We start from the raw sequence: 20,225 nt of genomic DNA, 5'->3' as shown, positions 1-20,225 counted from the left end.
GTCATCTATTAAAGAAAGTTAGCACAGTTTTGCTCTACTACAGTATAAGCATGACACTGGGTAAAGTCTATACAATGTGAGCCTCACGTGGATTGGACCGCTGGGGTGGAAGTTGGAACAGATGGCTGCATTCTGTTTTGGAATACCACCCATCTAGCAAAAATCAATCAATCCATTTTCATTAGAGCAATCTACAAACCTGCAACGCAACATTCATCACTTTCTCGTTTCAAGGCAACAGCCATCTCATTTTCAGAAATCTTTATTTGAGTCTTTTTTCCCTCTTTCTTTTCTTACAAAACAAGTTGAATTGGCTGAATATTAATATTATGTCCCTCTCATGAGTGCTTTGGTGCGGAATATATCAATATTTTTCCAGTTAATATCCAGGTTTTAAAAGTCACCCTCCATCTTTGAGGACTTGAGTTTTTCAACATGCTTGGGTCAAAAAGACGTCCCAGGATGAACGAGAAGCAAGAGATTGTTTTGTCAGCACTAGGGTGGGACGGCGAGTATGAGGGAAGATCTTTAGAAGGACCATTTAGCTCCTGGACTAAAACATGGCGCACTTGGAGAGTATTGCGTGGAAGAAGAGTATTTTAGCTCCTGGGATAGAACATGGCATACTTGGAGGTCCGGAAGCCCAACAAGTCCCTCATCTCATTGCGGAACTTGGAGAGGTCCTGGCGCAGGTCGTTGAGGTTCTCCACCGTGGCCTGGTCCATGCTTTGCATCTTCTGCCGTGTGGAGGTCAGGTAGCGGTGCACCAGGCAGCACATGATCTTCTGGTAGTTCTGGTCACGCTTCTGCTTCAGGTTCTTCCACTCCTGGAAGGACAAGAGCATTCGGCTAAGATAAACCACGAGCAGGTGGAAAGTAACTAAGTACTGTACTTAAGTAACATTTTGGGGTACTTTTACTTGTCTACAAGTATATTTTGATGCCAATACTTTTGTACTATTTTTAACACCAGACTTTCTACATTGTGTTATTGATACTTTCACTTAACACGGAGCCCGCCAGAAGCGTAGACAACGTAGATAAACTTTTGTCTGGCAGCCCACCAGTAGGCTACGTTTTCTAGGCTTTATATTCTTTAATCCATGTTTTGAACGGATCGCATCGATAGCTGTCTCTCGTTAGCATCCCAGTGTAAAGTGTGACAGTGGCCGCTGCCATTTTGAAGAACCACTTGCACTCTATGTGCTGCTTTCAATGGCCTGTATCTCCAAATCGGCGCAATGATTGTCGTTTCTGGTGAAAACAAGGTTTTTCAACGGCCGACAGCAGGTGCTGTGAGCCTGTGATACTCGCAGTCGGGTTTTTTCTGCACCGAGCGAGAGAACAACAACCGGTCAAGACACCACACACAGCATTACGTCATCGTAACATCCAGTTACGGTTATTTGGCTCTTAAAAAGGGGGCAAAGCCTTGGCAATGCGCGATAAATAAATACATTAATCCTGGCGGGGATTGTTAAGTAAAGTATGTCAGTACTTCTTCCGCAACTGACCTTGACGCTGTTCTGGCGCTTCAGTTTGCCTGTGGAGGTGTGAGAGCAGACCCACTTGCTCATGCTGGTCAGCAGATAGCAGACGGTCTTCGGGGAGGGCAGGATGTTGAACGGCGGTGGCATGGTACACTTATCATCAAAGTAGCTCAGCCACAGCTTGGCCCGGGCAAATTTCCACTCCTGGTCTTCGTGATTCTACAGAGTTCCAGGAAACAGGGGAAGCAAGAAGATAATGGCGCTTTTAAACGGTGCCGCATGGCAGTGTTGCAAAAAACAACAAAACACAGCTCTTCCATCTAAAATCGTGACATGAAAAAAATCTGTTAATTTGGGCTTAACCCATTAAGATCTGACACTGATTCTACAAATGCCTTATATATATACGTTATTATATATAAATACGTTATTTAAAATTCTTCAAACACTTTCAAGATTTTTCAAATATGTTCAAAAATAGCAGATGTACAAGCACTGCTCGTGAGCACTTATATACAAACTGTGTGCTTGTATATCTGCTATATCACTTCTATTCACGAGTTGCCAGAGTTAATTCATTGTAGAACACTTTCCCTGCAATTCGCGAGTTGCGTTGTTGTACACTGTACAGCTTTCAATACCGCCATTAGCCTATAATTACCTACACTGTACACACTGTGCTTACAATAGGCCTATGTACCTAATGAACCGTGAGTAAACCACTAAAGCCGTTATCTGGGCTCTGCTGTATCCTTATCATGAAAGTGTCACGTCTCGTGTCAGCACTTCTTCAGGTGGAAAGTGTTTTTGTCGAGCAGCGTGTTGCACGGCACTTTCTGCTATTTTTATAGCATAAATTGGCCTTAAATACGTACCGCGATTTGTCTGAAGCTCTTGTGGAGCATGGCCACCAGCAGCTTGGTGAGGACAATGACCACCACGATGTTGTAGGTGCCCACGATCATCGCTCCCACGAAGGAGCGCAGCTCTTCGGTGTAGTCGATGCGGGTGACGAACAGCGCCACGTGTGCCAGGGAGAAGATGTACCAGAACAGAGCATAGCAGGTGCCCAGGAACCTGTGACAGGGAGCAGGTGTGATTGATGATTAATGATGACTGTCTTGGCTTTTAATGTCTCTTAGAGCAAACTATTCATTCACCAATGGCATACTGTACATCTAATTGAGAAGAGAACAAATATATGTAAATAATTGCTTTGAAAATACTATGTTGTAAAGAAAAATCAATAAACATAGTTTAAAAAATAAATTGAGAAGAGAACAACTTTGTGTCCGCAGAGCTTTGTCTGTGTTTCGGTTGACCAAGTCATAGACTGCCACGGTATGCACATGTGCCGTTTACGCCTGTGGTTTGTGGCCATGATACGTCACTGACTTTCAGTTCCCATTGTTTCCGTGATGTGATGGAGGTACGGTTTGTGTGCGTCTCACTCGGACACACGATATTCACGGAGAAACAACACGGACGTGTGGTGTTAGACGTGAGCGCGCCACAGGCATGCAAGCTTCTAGTACAGTATATAATCACAGACCGCTTATGAGTAAGGCCACTGTCGTGTAAACTAAAGCAAGTTTACCTGAAATATGCTCACAGTCACAATATAGAGTGTCTGTCAAAGCCAGGCTAACAGCTGTGTTTAGACAGCGCTATGATAATAATATACATCTTTATGACATCTCTAGACATGTGTTCTGAACATTCATCATCATTATCGCTGTGCTAAACTGATAGATTGAGGTTGGCTCATACGAGTGGAATGCGTCGTTGCTCTGTTGTTGACAGAAGATGCCCTCGCAGTCCATGGCCGGATCCTTGTCTTCCTTCTCTTTCTGGTCCTTGCCGTAAAGCTGCGTGAGTCCGATAGTGAAGGAGAACAGCACCAACATGAAGAGGCCCAGGAACTTCCCAAACTCCTGCAGCATCTGACCCATAGAGATCTGTGGGGGAGATAATCATTGACCCATTAGGCCGGGAAAGAAGAACTATTAAGTGTGCCCGGATCTCTGCTTTCTTCTATAGCAAAAGCAGCAGATCTACAAGCTCAAAGCGCAGCGTTTCGAGCTTGTGGATCTCCTGCTTTTGATGGTTTTGTGCGTCACTGTGTATAATCAAGTAGGGCGTTAATTTACGGAAATGCACAAAAAGTCAGAAAATGGAGATAAGAGGTTTCTGCTCCACAGCAACGATATATGGCAACATACGTTTTTCCGAAAACTGCATGGATTTAGAAGGCATTGTAGAATCGTAGAATGGGTTGAGGCCAGGGTCTGTGATTATTGCCTTGCAAGCTGCTATAAAACCTGATTTATACTTCTGCAACAAAGTGTTGACATGCCACATAACACAACTGAAAATACACATTTTTTGTTGCCGAAGCATAAATCAGGCTTGTAGGCCTCTCAGAAAAACTGGCAGCACAATTCTGATTCTGATTACAGGTGTATACCGCAAATGTGACAGTCTGCCATCTTCAAAAGAGCCAGTGAATTGGGGATGGAACAAATGAAATAATGGAGAGGAAATCTACTCAGGAAATCGTCAGACTTGTTTATCTCTGCCTGGTGAGCACAGCTCTCAGGCAGCAATTCTTGGGGGCTATTCACGTTTGTCTGTTAGTCATCAGTCTGGATGTCTGTGCGATATATATTCTCAGAAAAGCAAATAAAGGTGGGCAGATAAATGCTGCAGATAGCACTCGCCACCATGCTCCTGTCTGGTAGAGAGTGGAAAAAACAGCCCATTCTGTCAGTTCTCTGACCTCAGATTGGCTGCAGGAAGACAGATAAACACAGTGGAATCCGGGAGAGGACTAAATAACAGAGGAACTGTTCTGAGGTTCAGGGGTCTATTTATAGACATGAGTGGCTTATCTGTTCACCGAGACCTGGGGATGCTCAAACCTAGGACCCAACACAGTAATTCCAATTTTCTGTACTTTTACTTCTACTCCACTATACATCTCAGAGGCAGAGGCCAATAACATTATACTTTTTACTCCACCGCACGCACGCACGCACGCACGCACGCACGCACGCACGCACGCACGCACGCACGCACGCACGCACGCACGCACGCACACACGCACACACGCACACACACACACACACACACACACACACACACACACACACACACACAGTCCAGTGTGAGGAGGGACGGCCATGCAGCCCATATACCTCAAGTGGAGTGGTGACCAGGCCAGGGTTGTTTGCAACTGAAACCCAGCCAGCATGTTACGGTGAGCATCCGGTCCGGTGAGATTCATTCTCTTGCCATGTCTACAACCCGACACCCCCCCCCCCCCCCCCCACCCCCCCCCACACCCCGCAACACCCCCCAGTGTGTTACTCTGCCTGATTTAGGAGCTGGGTTGTTCCCTATAGCTCAACTAGACCTGACGGCTAATAGGTGCTTTTACTGAGCAAACACACAGCAGGAATTCAGCACGTCACACAGGTCTTGACCCTGCCTTGGGGATGGGGGGGTTTGGGGGGGATACCAATGCCCTTGGGTGGGTCATGGTATGGTATACTGTGCACACACACATTATGACCACGCTTGGAGCCAAACGTGCTACGGTACACTAACCCGTGTGTCAGCGAGGTTAGGTCTGGGCCATGAGTGAGCTCATTCTGCACACATTGGTCATGTGGTTATAGCTACGCCCCCCACCCTCCCACGCACCCACCCACGCACCCACGCACGCACGCACCCACGCACGCACCCACGCACGCACGCACGCACGCACGCACGCACGCACGCACGCACGCACGCACGCACGCACGCACGCACGCACGCACGCACGCACGCACGCACGCGCGCATGCACGCATGCACGCACGCACGCAGGCACAGCCGTTCAGTCACTCTTTCCAACCTTGGTAGGGGGTACTGCCCTGCAGCCCAGTGAGTTGGCCTCACTGGGAAAGACAGAATAATCAGAGAGGCATTCATTACTGCAGCCCACACAGTGCAGGCAGTCTGAACCACTGACTCAGTAACTCAGTAACTCTGTGTGTGTGTGTGTGTGTGTGTGTGTGTGTGTGTGTGTGTGTGTGTGTGTGTGTGTGTGTGTGTGTGTGTGTGTGTGTGTGTGTGTGTGTGTGTGTGTGTGTGTGTGTGTGTGTGTGTGTGTGTGTGTGTGTGTGTGTGTGTGTGTGTGTGTGTGTGTGTGCCCATGCGGCCAAAAAGCACATAGATCACATAAGATTGCTTAAGGTAATGTTTGTGTGTCTGTGTGGCGAATATTATGTGTGCATGCAGTTCAGGAGGTGTGTCTGCCATGTGAGTGCGTGCGCGAGTGTGGCTGGGAACACGGGAATGTACACTACACACACAGCCACATCTCTTTCCAAGGCTAATAACTTTTCCATCCGCCCAGGCCAGACAGTGATGTCACAGAATAAATGAGAGAGTCAAAGAAAGAGAGAGAGAGGGGGAGATTGAGAAATAGAAGGAGAGAGAGAGAGAGGAGGCAGAATGCAGAGTGGGGGTAACTATAAAGCACTGTCTAACAATCCACAGGAGTATCTTAGTGTTTAATGAGCCAACCACAAACGGTTATTTAACGTAATAACAGGAAGGCGTCCCTGGGAGTGGAGTGACCTCACTACATACCTGCACACGGCCTTATGTCATTAAAATATTCACAGATGAGTGAGGCAAGCTTGTAGAGAGCTGCCAACGAAAAAAAGCATCCAGCGAATTATTGCTGGCGAGGAGGATGATCTGTCCCCCAGCTGGCTGCACTGCTGCAGCCAGTGAAGCAGCTTGTGTTCCTGATGCAATAAAAGGGGACACCTATTGGCCCGCCAGGGAGTGTCGAAGGAATGTGAGTGGAATATTTAAACCAGATATTTGGAAAACAATGGCAGAAAGAGATGCGTGCGTGCGTGCGTGCGTGCGTGCGTGCGTGAGAGAAAGAGATATTCACAGAGAGAGAGATGATGATGATGTCATCATGGCATGGTATCCATGACAATTTGCAATTCACTTAATGGCATTTCTACAAGAAACATTATGTGGGCATGTGTGCGTGTTTCTCTCTTTATCTTCCTCTTCTAGGTAGGAGGAAGAGAGCTAGTGAAGCAGGAAATCAAGAGATGGAGAGAGGGAGAGAGAGAGAGAGAGAGAGAGAGAGAGAGAGAGAGAGAGAGAGAGAATAATGTGTCTCAGCTTTGTGAGCTAGCAGTTATATTTTTTTAAAATTTTGTCTAATTTGTCTGACCCATTTGTGGGTCACGGACCAATTTTTGTGGGTCACGACTTCCATTTTCTTTTCCTACATTAAAAAATACATATATTTAAAAAGATTTTTTTTTAAAAACTATACAGGCTCGCAACGTGGCACGTTGTGCGCTTGCAGATCTGCTATTTTCACTAGTTTGGGTCTTGAGCGGGAAGCTACCGTCCTCCCTGCAGTGGCCCCAGTATGGAGCTACTGTTGTACCTGCAGTGGTCCCAGTATGGAGCTACTGTTGTACCTGCAGTGGTCCCAGTATGGAGCTATGGAGCTACCGTCCTACCTGTAGCGGTCCCAGTATGGAGCTGGTGGTGTACATGAAGAAGAGCCTCAGGTAACTGAGGACGTTGGCGAAAGCGAACAGCCCCTCCGCCACCAGGATGGGATGGAACGCGTCCCAGTGCTTCCTCTCCGTCTCATCCACATCCTTGAACTATGCCCAGAAGACAAAACACATTCCTGATATACAGACATGCGCTCGAATGCACAAGGCAGATTATATAAGTACAACTCGGTGCGGCGAACAAGGGGCTCAGGAGGGATTGTTGAAAGTGTTACGAGTTGAGTGGAGGATGATGTGTTCAACTCAGCGTGAAAAAGTACTTGGCGCTGATTACAATATTACAAACTTGTCATGTTATGTTGTAGGACAAGTAGAGGGCAAATGAAGAATTTCCTTCCATAATGAGATATCAATTAGAAGAAAAACAAAACAAAAAATAGTGGCCAGAGATTTTAGGTGATAACATGATAAATGATAACACTATTACAGAATAGACTAGACTTTATATTTCAGCTGTAATGATAGCATGGGAAAAATGTCATCCCAAAGTAGAACATTCTAATCTTCTACTCGAGAAGTTTTCAATTACCAGTCATATTAATTGTAACAAATATCAGTACATAAAGCTGCCACACAGTTACCCATGAGTGTTATAATTATCTCTCTCCTAAAGTGTACTGTGTGTGTGTGTGTTTGTGTGTGTGTGTGTGTGTGTGTGTGTGTGTGTGTGTGTGTGTGTGTGTGTGTGTGTGTGTGTGTGTGTGTGTGTGTGTGTGTGCGTACATGCGTGCGTGCGTGCGTGCGTGCGTGCGTGCGTGCGTGCGTGCGTGCGTGCGTGCGTGCGTGCGTGCGTGCGTGCGTGCGTGCGTACCTTGCTGTGTGACACTATTTTGAGGGCGAATGTGGCGAGATAAAGCGAGTTCATGACAAAACTCAGCTGGTTTCTAGACTCCTCCAGAAAGTCTTCTAGGCCCTCATACCAAAGCCGCTTCACATCCGACCACACCATGCCTATAGGACAAGAGAAATTACCATCACATACACCATACACTACAGTAAACTGCATTCTCGCTGATGGAAAAGGCCCTTCTCCATTTTCTCGTCTCTGACATTCTAACAATCTATTTTCCAGATTCAACAGTCATCCCACAAAAACGCCCCAAGGGGAAATTACTGTTGTGAGACATAGGCCTAGACAAAAGAGAACTTCTGGGTGAAATCTACGTGGCCTCTGACCTGTGGGATTTGGATGTGTGTGAGTTTTCAAAATTACTGTTTGCCTAGTCATGCATCTATAATATCAATTCCACAATGATCTGAACAGATGTGTGAAGTAATATTTCATGATTAAACAGAAAGACAAAGAATGTGTCCAAAAGGGTCAAATAGTCATCTAGGACTGTCACAATTATTACGTAATTGCTAAATCACAATTATTTTAGTTAATCGCAATTATTCTGTATAATCGTCATAATCGTTTCCATCTACTATGAAAACCTGCATCTCCCGTCCGTCCGTCCGTCCCTCCGTCCGTCCGTCAGTTAGTCACCCACGCCACGCCTCCATCATCAGGCGTGATGTCACGCCTCCATTTAGGGCAAGCCCGGCGAGGTCAATATATAATAATTCATTATTATTGTCAGTCATTTCTTTTAAATTATTTGTCATATCTGCCCCATGCAATTTTTGTTTACAAAGAATAAAAGCCCAACAGAAATGTAATTTGCCAATGTTCCAATGGAAAAACACAATTAAATTGTTAATCACAATTATTTGTATGCCAATTAATCATCAAGTAAAATGTCATGATCGGGACAGCTTAAACACATCTAAATATAGTGTGACTGAGGTTTTCCTCCATCTGTTGACAATGTCACAATGTCAGGACCTCCAATGGTATCAGTGTGAAAATACCCACACGGCAGTCTCCGCCTTGAAAGGGATCTGCTCAATTTGTTTGTTAAATAGGGTTGAACCTGACGAGTGACAGGCGTTTAGGACAGGAAGGTCAACAACAGCCTTTCAATGTGGCCAGTGTTCTGAGAGAGAGCCTAGTTTCATGGCCCCATCTCTCCTGGGCATTGTGTCTGGCTCTGAAAGACTTCCATTGATTTGGACTCTGGTGTTCCAGGGATCAGGTTTGTTTTACTATGGAAATATTGGATAGGAGGAGCCGTTCAGGAATATCATATACTCTACAATGCATGTGGATGCAGAGAGGCACACACACACGCCCACGCAAGCACGCACGCACGGTCGCACGCACGGTCGCACGCACGGTCGCACGCACGCACGCACGCACGCACGCACGCACGCACGCACGCACGCACGCACTTACGCACGCACGCACGCACGCACGCACGCACGCACGCACGCACGCACGCACGCACGCACGCAGACACACACACACACACACACACACACACACACACACACACACACACACACACACACACACGCACACGCACACAGCATCTCACTTGCAGGGATTCATAGAATGGAGACAGCAGGAGGAAGACAATGGACAACAGCGGGAACAATGGGGAAGATAACGAATGAAGTGACGCTCTCTGACACACAGAAGCTTACAGCTGCTCACAGCTGCTCACAGCTCCCCTTCACATCCTGACAAAGTGATCTGAGATCTCACAGAGTGCGAGTGAGGCAGCCTGATCATTATTAGGAATATTCCACTTGTTATTGAACTCATCCTGGGTACTTGTGTTGATGCGGCGGCAGGGGCACCCGAGCATGACGACTGCACGGACCTCTGCATTATCACTTGCAACAATAAAGCTTCTTTGAAACGATTAGAAAAACAACAACAAAAAAAGCTTGGATGGGCTCTCTCACTGATGTGTCGTGTTACTAAAGGAATCTTTCCCCCCTCTAGTGGGCTGTCTCTGTGACCCCTTTTCCACCGGTTGGGAACTGGTTAAATTCTTTTTGGTTCTTAGTCCATGAGCCAGAGCTCCAAAATTGGAACGTTAATTATGAATGGAGTGGGCAAAACCATACCTATATTAAATTGTTTATAGGATCAATATAAGTAAATTAATATATGATAACCCTTCCACAGGAGTAGCTTTTTCATATTTTAAATTATTTGCATATTTTCCTAAATAATGCTTAATTTGCATATTTAAAATTTTAAGATTTGCAATACAATAAATCATTGTCTTTGTGTAAGTAATCAACTGGGGAAGTTTCATGGTGATAACAATTTAATATTGGCTAGGTATGGTTTTGTCCACTCAATTCATAATTAACGTTCCAATTTTGGAGCTCTGGCTCATGGACTAAGAACCAAAAAGAACTGAACCAGTTCCCAACCGGTGGAAAAGGGGCCACAGGGGCAAGACAACGTTATTGTTGCTAGTTGCTACCCAACATGCTCCACTGCTGAACCTGGCAACCCGGCTCCTTGTGATACACGGGACGGAATACATTGTAATATAGGCCTCACAACGACTCCCTACATAACAGTGAATAACAGAAGCAAATAGTGCCGGTGTCATTTCATTATCTGCCAGGTACAGTTATTTGCCTGATTTATCAAGTGCAGGGAAACAACGTTGGGACGACGGACTGCGTCCATGACGCTTTGTGTGCGTACAGTGGGGGAGGGAGTGTGATGCCCGACCAAGCAGAGACAAGTATCTGTGCTGAGAAGGCAGCGCCATTAGAGTGATTGAATGATCATGCTAATGGTTTCTTGGCAGAGAAATGCAGGAGGGCTCTCCCCCAGAGATCCGAGCCAGTCCATTCCTCACTGTCTGCATAGAGGGCCTCATTTGAATAGATGTGCTTGGCCAGCGCATCATAGTCATTCCTGCAGCAGCAGATGACATGTTTTAGCCATAAACAAGTGTGTGTGTGTGTGTGTGTGTGTGTGTGTGTGTGTGTGTGTGTGTGTGTGTGTGTGTGTGTGTGTGTGTGTGTGTGTGTGTGTGTGTGTGTGTGTGTGTGTGTGTGTGTGTGCGTGCGTGGGTGCGTGCGTGCGTGCGTGCGTGCGTGCGTGCGTGCGTGTTAAATGTATGCGTGTGTACAGTATATGGAGCCCATGGGTTTAGCTGATTGGCTAGTTGGGAGTGTGGCCGTGGAGGAGCTGTTTTTGTAAGATGCTCATTTAGTAGCAGCATCATTTAGTAGCAGCATTGACAGATGCAATCAAGCAGGGCTTTCAGTGCACTGGTCTAGAAACAGCCCCATTTGTTACCTTTTGCCTGATAGAATTACTGGTGCAGAAGGCTGGACCACTGACTGGAATCACTGCTGATCTGCACTGTGATTCTGCTTCTGTCCAATCATGTTCTGATGCTTTTCTTTAGCACCGGACTCCATGCGATGAGACTGATATGCAAGCCTATTAGAATCGCTTAGAGCAGGGGTAGGAAACCTGCGGCTCTAGAGCCACATGTGGCTCTTATAGGCCCTCTCCCGTGGCTCCCAGTTGCTACGGCAAAGAAGTATGAAAAGGAATAAGAGGTTTTCTTTTTCTTTTCTTTTTTCTTTTTTTTTTTTTTACATTTAATCATAATTTATTATTGAATTTGTAGTAGGCATAAAGTTATTCTTTCATTTTGATATTGCAAAACAATGTTGCCTATACACCAGATAAAAATAAGAATCAGATTTAATGAAGGAAAATAGAAGAATAGAAGAATGTATTCATGATAAGACATCTTTGTTTGTTTTCACCACCAATGCTATGCTGGCTTACTGGTACAGTATACTTGATATGCTTTGAGAAATTAGCAAACAATAAAATGTAATATTGAAAGACCAGAAAAATCCCAAATAATTAAAGTTTGCTTTATTAAAGCAAACATATTTTGTGGCTCCAGATAGAATTGTAATACGTTTTAGGCCAAAAATGGCTCTTCTGATAATAAAGGTTGCCTACCCCTGGCTTCAGAAGCTTGGCTATTATGTCATTATGTAAATATAATGAGTCCATGACATACACCCACACAACCATACAAAAACCCAAGCAGGCACACATGCCTCAACGATAACTAACTGCACGTGAGAGTCGAGCTGAGACAGATGAGGCGGGGGGAGAAGCTCACCTACGATCCAGAGGATGAGCAGAAAGTCGATCATCTCCAGCGCGGGGCCCATGGTGTTCTTCTTGTCCTCATTGTAGACCAGCGAGTACAGGTTCAGCAGCAGCAGGAAGGTGAAGTAGGACGCACTGTGGATGATGAACTTGACGAACGGCGTGTGTATGATCTGGCCCACGCGGGAGCGTGGCACCAGCAGGTAGCACACAGACAGCAGCGGCCAAAGCACGGCCACGCTCAGCACCGTGCCCATCTTCAGGCAGGTGTGCTTGCGGCGGTAGCTGGCCGTCTCGCCGAACCACACCGTGTTGAGGAACTGCTGGCAGTTGGACTGGGCCACGAACTGTGGAGGAAGGAGAGAGTGTGAGGAAGGCCAGTCAACTGGCCTACTACCAAATACATTGTGGAAGCCATTTGGGTGATAACACAGCAACCTCTCAGTTTAAAATAAATTATTGCAAAATGCAATTCTAGTGTGTCATATTTCACAGAGTGGCTCTAGAGTCTAAATAGCTGGCCAAAGAGCTCCTCCAAAATCAAATCCCAAAATGTCTTTGTGAATGGGAAATAAATAGAATAAGGAAAATGATTAGCCTTCTCATACAAAGCCTTCACTATATACAGTAGCTTCCTTATTAGAAGAATATGAATGCTTTTTATTGCCAGGTATGCTTGTACCTACTGTTTGCAGAAATTATCTGTTATTAGCCTTATTCTTCCACGTGAGTTGCAAATGGTATGCTAAGGCTAAAGATTTGATATATGACCCGAACACTTCACACAGAGCTTTCCCAGTTGTAAATTATCTCACAGCTTAAAAGGACTAGCATTGCTCACTGTCTGTCTCTGGCTGTTGTTGCCGGGAGGAAGCACTTTATCCTCCCAAACTCATATTTCCTGAAGACCTGGGAGTGCAGGAACAGATGTGGTGATAGACATACTGTCTGAATTACGATAAATAAAGAATGAATAATTACGGACTGGATTTGTATTTTCTCTGTCTATGAATATTTAAACTAACCTCCTGTGCTGTTTAGCGTCTACCACTCAAGACGTCCAATAATAACAAAATGTATGTTTACTGGCTAATCAGAGGAGGCAATTGCTGGAGCGAGCCACCCATTACGCCCGTAATAACCAAAGCATCTGCTTTACTTTGCTCATTCCAAGCTTGGCTGCTCCCATCGATCCTGTTCAGCTCTCTCTCACCTCCTTTTGGTTGTACTTGATGGCAAGTTTGAGTCGACTGAGATTCATGCGTTCCTCCAGCAGGCCTCTCTTGTCGACAGGGTCCTCGCTGGAGGTGTGGTTGAGGATGACCTCTAGCTCTCTGGAGTTTCTCGCCTGAGCCAGAAGATCCTTGGCAAACATCTTACACTGCTTGGCCAGCGCATCATAGTCATTCCTGCAGCAGCAGACATGTTTTAGCCATAAACGAACGTGATGGTCATCTGCTCCATCCATACAGAGGGGATTTTGATTCATACGAGTGTGTGAGTGTACCTGTGCGTGTGCAGCATGTCAACAGATCAGACAGACATGCTATGACAGAATAGATAATAGAGATATGTACAGATTGCTTCTGCTCACCTGAACTCCACCTCCACCAGGCTGAGCTCCTTGAGGTCTGTGCTCAGCTCAAACGCCCTGAGTATAGGATCCTCTTCAGTTAGCATAATCAGAGAGGGACTGGATAAGCACCGGTAGATGTCTAGACGAAACCTAGGTAAGAGAGAGACAGGGATACGCGTATGGTGAGGGTGAGTTAACAAGTGGGAGGGCAGCAGGAGCAGGAGAAAATATAAAATGGTAGATGGTCATCTATAAGGGAAGGCTGAGATGTCTCTGCTAGAACTGTTACCTCCACAACCTGATTCCGGATAAAAGGATGGAGATGAATGGAGATGGTCATCTATGAGATGAGAAAAAAAGACCAAGAGAGAGGTAGAAAAAGAGAATTGTAGAGGGGGTGGAAACAATAGGTGATGGAAGGGTAGCAGCGGAAAGAGGAGAATACAGAATGATATAAAAGAGAGATGTGGACGAGTCATGATGAGAAAAGTGGAAACGAGGATAAAAGCAACAAAACAGAAAACAGAAAAAAGATGCTTCAAGAGATTGCGAACAAGTTGTTAACATTCAGCCCTCTGGCTATCTCAGCTGTTAGCGGGCAAAGTCTATTTTTGAATATCAGCGAAACATCCTTTGACTTTTTAATGATTTTTGCTGTTTCCCCTCTTATCTCAGATCGGATGATATGATATCTAAAAAAAGATATATATATTTATATATAGTAATATACATTACTGCTAAAAGTATAAAGTCAAATATAAAATAAATGGTCCTGAATAACTCATTCTGGCCGGTGCTGTTGAGCATGGCTCTAGCGTCGGCAGGGTTAAAGGAATGATTGACCCTGTGGTACTGCCGTGCCCGTGCTAAAAGCCTATCCATTTGTGGTACTATAAGCTTTGAATAAAACCTTCACTGCATATAGGCATGTGCATGATACTTAATCACCTCTATTCAGATGTTTAGGGGACAGACCGACATTCAGGATGTGCAGTAAACCTGGTCAGTGTCTGAGAACCTTGCAATAAGAAGACGTTTTGTTTGACAAGCTGATTCATGGCTGTAATTTAAACCAATGCATACCAGAGCAAAGACCAAAACAATGTTCATATGAAGCAACACAGACACACTGTCAAATACGTTGCCCATGAAGATTTTCTTTGATGGGTGGGACTACAGTGGCTCAGGAAGTAGCACTTGATCCCAGCTCCTCCCCGACATGAATGTGTTTATATGTTCAATAGCTGAACACTGATCATAGTGCTTTGGATGGGTTAAATGCATGGGACAAATTCCAGGCAAAATAATATTTTGCCCATAATCACCATTTTTCAGAAATAGCAAAAAGACAAACAGGCAACATCACAACGTGTTGAGAGTGTGAAATATTGTCTATTTTCACTATTGGTGCTGCGAGGCACTGTTATTTTCCTGCATAGTGCAGGACAGTTGTAGAGGTTTAATTCTATATACCGTTGCTCTGTATCGTTGATGCTTATTGTTTTACTTTGTATTGCTGTACACAACAGTACTTTTTCTTTTCCGTACTCCTTACCTGTAACCTTAACTGCTGTGCTATCCATCTATCCATCCATCCATCCATCCATCCATCCATCCATCCATCCATCCATCCATCCATCCATCCATCCATCCATCCATCCATCCATCCATCCTACAACAAAGTATAGCCTACTGTATAGGGCTTAAGTGGTTAAGATTATGTAATGTTACACCAGTATAGAGCAACAGGAAAATACTGGCAATATTCTTAACTATCAGCCCATTCCAAAGCTGACCTATACCTGGAGTGACGTAGGCTGTCTTTCTTGTTCTTGGCATTGCAGAGCGTGCACTCGCAGCCCACGGCATGTGGCCGGGGCAGCGAGATGTCCTGTTTGAGCAGCATGGTCAGGATCTCATAGTTGTTCCTGTGGGCTGCCAGGATGACCGGAGCCACGTCCATGGTGGTGGAGTACTCTGGGTTCTGAATCCGTTGCATCAGTTTCTGGACAGACAGGGAAACGGACCAATCAGCATCTGCGTTGAGGCTGAATCTGGCATCATTCAAACATGCAGATAAATCTCAATTGTGCTCAAGATGTGTATCTCTGTTAAAACTCAAATGCTGGTGACTAAAGCCTATAAATTATACTTAAGACTACTGTAGTGCTTTCCCCCCCCACCGCCCCCCCCCCCCCTTTTCCCCCTCACTGTATATGTTTCTTTTCCCTTTTTACCTCCTTTATGATGAATTCCTGTTCTGTTCTTTGACTATATAGAAGTGTCTATCTGTACGTCTCTAAATGTTTTGATGAATTGAACATGGTGGACCCTCTTGTAAACAAGTGTAATGCTTAATTGGGTCGTCCACTCACAGTTAACAGTCTTTGTATTGAGTTTGTGCTTGAAATGTACTGTAATAGTTGGCTTGATGGCCCGGGTATCGGAGGAGACCCGAGGCTTTCTTCACCCTCCCAATGACTGATTGTGGGGGTTAGCAGAGATGGAGTACTTGTAGAGAGGCTGGGGAATTGGGAATTGGCTATACTAAATTGGGACTAGAAGGGGAGAAAATGTTTTTCTTTTATCTTGAAGGGGCATGTTTTGCACTAACAGTCTTTTCATTATGTCTGCCCACGATCTCTGTGATTTATACAGTACGTTTGTTTACCTCAGTCACTGATACTAAAATCTGATATTTTATTTTTATTTTTTCTATGAACCTGTGACCACCCATACTGTTATAAAAAGGAAATAAAAAGATTTTGAAAAGAAAGAAATGTACTGTAATTCTGCAAACTGTTAATACATATTTCAATCAATCAATTTCAATCAAAAACTCACGAAAAACAAAGAGATATTTGTTGAAAAGTGAAATATAAGTAGGCTATATCATTTAGGATTTAGTATTAAGATGGGACTAACAGCCATTGTGGGCTTGCAAGATCTCCTCGGCCGGTGGTTGAGTAGGATGTCCACAGCGCCCACCACCTCCGAGTCTATGGCCACTAACAAGGCATCCGTCGCCTGCACAAAACACAGCACACGCACACGCACACGCACACACACACGCACACACACACACACACACACACACACACACACACACACACACACACACACACACACACACACACAGTAATAAAATATACAGCATTAGAATCCATAACATGAAAAAACACAGAGGCCAACTGTGTGATCAAAGGAGATATTAATATGTCTTACAAGTGTATTGACGAATTTGACGGTGCTTCTACGTAGGATCAGCGGGAATATATATAGACTTAAATATAATATATAATTAAATATTATATATACATTCCCGGCACTCAAAAAATGTAGGGGAGAGGATGTAAGGTTAAAACAAAAACATTGCCAACATGTTTAGACCAGTTAAGGCCTTCATCAGTTCTCGGCCTGATGAAGTTCTTATTAACTGGTCGAAACATGTTGGCATATTTTATAGAATAAACGTTGTTTTAACTTTACATCATCCCTTCTACATATATTGAGTGCTCGGATCTCGTCCTCCTTTTTTGGAATCCATTATCCATAAATACATATTGAAGTGATGGCGCAATAGTGTGATAGTGTGGGCAGTACCTGGCAGCCATGCTCCAACAGAAGCTGCAGTATGTCCAGGTTCTCATTCTCGATGGAGATGGTGACAGCGTCTCGGCCCAGCACGTCAATGCAGTTGATGTTGATCTCGCCATGTCGCTTTTCGTCCAGCAACTTCTTCACCATGTAGTAGTCACCTGAGAGGCACAGGAGCTCAAAACTCATAGGACTTACAGAAATTGTGAAATTATTTCATAGAGAAGGATGGTCTTCCTGCTTTCTTTGTCGCACCTCCACCGGTGCCATGGCGGACTATGCATGGCATTATTAGAGGGTAACCAGAAGGCTCGCCCCAATTTATTTTGTGGACTGCTCGTCCATTTTTTGTAAATCTGTTTTACTGAGGTTAAAATTTAGGTTTAGACATAGTTTTACTGAGATTACGTTTAGGAATATGGTTAGATTTGGCATATAGTTTTACTGAGGTTACGTTTAGAATACCTGGTGGCGACCATTCCGAAGTCGGCGGGTTTGACCCGGGGCGAGCGTGTTTTGGGCAGAGCATTCGACTTGACTAATTGACTATTTCTATAGCTATTTGACAAATATACATCTATGGATATCCACCATTACATATCATGTCCATTCACGTTGCTTGTTCTATAGTGTCCTTGTTCAGTGATGCGGCAGTGAATCTGTCAGGAATACTTTCCAAAAAGCCCAGGCTAAACTGAATATAACAGCCCTGCGGGAAAACTTCCAGAGTACATGTAGGCAGCTGCCCAATTTAAGTATTCACTGCAGTTGGAGAACTTGCAGTGAATGTTCAACTTGATGTTCAACTTGGCCATGCAGAAAATCTATCACTCTGGAAGGCAAAGCAGAAATGATAGCTTACAAGCCTTAGGGAAGTATTATAAAATGTGGATATCCTATATAGTAGTGTTCAGGCTTTATCTATTTTGATTAAAAGATATCTATTAAGTAAAAAATACATTGCATGGATGCACCTGGGACGTATCCTCAGTGATGTATCCTGAGGTCAACGGGGTTTCGGGTCTACCAACATCATACCCTTCACTCAGGCGACCCAGCCGGGGTGATCAAGTCCCGACTTACGTCCCAGTAGCTACCCTCAATCAGTCCCACTAGGGCAAAACCAGGGCCACACAATCCGTTGGAACTACTCCAGAACTACTCTGCCAGGGCTGGGAGGTACGCTTCTGGGGCTTGGAAGGACTAGGCTCTGTGGGTTGACTCCTGTCCGGGCCCCTCCTACGTCTCACCAGGTCCACTCCTGCTCTCACCAGGTCCAGGACCTGTGCGTTGCACCAGAGTCCCAGCACCAGACACTTCATTCAGGAGTGGTGGGCAATGGTTCCGCAGACTCCACCCGAGCGAGAAGGTGGTGCTGCAGGCTCCGCTTGCTGCTTGAATGGCCCTCCTAAAGGCCTCACCGAGGGTTTGTTGGGCTTCCTCCTCACGGAGGACACAGGCTGGGGCGCTAACCCATACCGCTCGCATTAATGCTCTATCTGTTATCTAATGCAAGGGTTCCCAAACTTTTCAGGCTTATGTGACCCCCAAAAATAATCATATTTAAGCTGGGGACCCCCCCACCCTAACAAGCACTTGGAATTGTAGGCATTGCGTTTAGTTTGACTCAGTTCCACAGATAAATATTGTGAAAACCACAGATTGCCTGTTTTCACAATGTTTGCTTCTCCTTCATAAGGAGAAAATTTGACAATTTGGCCAATTCGGTATTAAAATGGTCTTAAAAATCATTAAATTGTATACCTTTAGAAATGTGCAGCTATTATGAAAACAAGCCAAAAGGCTTTTCTGATTTCATCCTTTTATTTAGCAGACCTTGTATTGTACTGTGCCTGTCTTGAAAACTGTCAATAAAGCATTCAATCAATACTGCGCTGTTGGTTTGTTTACTGTTGAGTGCATGGGAAAACAATAACATCGCACATAAGCTAATCATCTGGGGATCTCCCCTCAAAATAATTTGGGGACCCCAAGTTTGGGAACCACTGATCTGATGATCGATCCTAAACCCAGTAGGGCCAAGCTAACCCATTGTGTCACTGGAGGTGGTTGTTCTACGTTCTGTTCACCAATAATACAACAGCCTGCATGCATTATGTGAATCTGTAAAGCCATATAGCCTACTGAGTACTGACTGACAGAGCAGTCAACTAACCTTTCTCACAGGCCAGCAAGTAGAGCTTCTCGTCCAGCGTGGTCTCCTCCTTCACCTCCCTCACGTCTTTCAGGGCCAAAAATGTATCCGGAGAGGAGGACGCGTCCGTACCCTGGTACAGAGCTGCCATTACGACGGAGAGCGAGTACGGCGAGAACACACTGATGTGCATCCCACTAGAAACGACGCGCGGCTATACACAAGAAACACGGCCGGGCCGTCCGTCACATGGGATGATGATGGTCATAAACACAGAGGAGAAACGACAAGGCCTTGGTTCTTCTTGTTGTCGCCCCGTCCGACACAAGCCCGATGTCATCAGATGCCGTTATTCATGCGCTCGCATCTCTCCGCCAGGCGTGCGTCCGCGGGTTTTAAGCGCTACCCAAACACTTTATTCTTCTGGGTCGGCGGTCGCGGTGAAACCACAAGAGACGCGACTCATAGTGTCCCGTGTGTTTACATGCACCATTGTTTTTTCAGTCCTCTTCCTCTGCCTTCTGGTCCTGATGCTGCTGGACTGGCTGGCTGCTGACGAGGCACAGTGCGCATGCTCGCGGCTCCATCTGTCCGCTCGTCCCTCGCCTTATAGCCTAATTACATAACAGCGCTATTTGGATCTGGGGCTGTGTTTAATGTTTATATGGCAGACTGCTGCACAGTACAACTGACAACACATTCTTTATAGGCTACAATACACCATTATGCTAGACCTAGATATAAACTATTATGATGTATAGGCTAAGGGCAAGGCATGGGCCCATATAAAGTTTGCATTG

The 20,225-nt window shown here is 45.2% G+C and overlaps 1 protein-coding gene across 1 annotated transcript; it reads right to left on the bottom strand.

Moving 5' to 3' along the window:
- Positions 1 to 246: 246 nt before the first annotated feature.
- trpc1 (transient receptor potential cation channel, subfamily C, member 1) lies at positions 247 to 19,618 on the bottom strand (the record flags this gene model as incomplete). Its single annotated transcript, XM_079489178.1, has 13 exons — positions 247 to 827; positions 1,515 to 1,709; positions 2,366 to 2,567; positions 3,261 to 3,448; positions 7,036 to 7,185; positions 7,907 to 8,046; positions 12,108 to 12,444; positions 13,311 to 13,506; positions 13,692 to 13,823; positions 15,476 to 15,678; positions 16,599 to 16,700; positions 17,277 to 17,431; positions 19,447 to 19,618. 13 exons carry the CDS (start codon positions 19,616 to 19,618, stop codon positions 600 to 602), a joined length of 2,400 nt encoding a protein of 799 aa, XP_079345304.1. The 3' UTR covers positions 247 to 599.
- Positions 19,619 to 20,225: the final 607 nt, after the last annotated feature.

This window comes from Electrona antarctica, assembly GCF_951216825.1.
Source record: "Electrona antarctica genome assembly, chromosome: 20".
NCBI classification, from domain to species: domain Eukaryota; kingdom Metazoa; phylum Chordata; class Actinopteri; order Myctophiformes; family Myctophidae; genus Electrona; species Electrona antarctica.
Note: the sequence above shows the minus strand (reverse complement) of the source record. Positions and strands in the feature narration are given on the sequence as shown.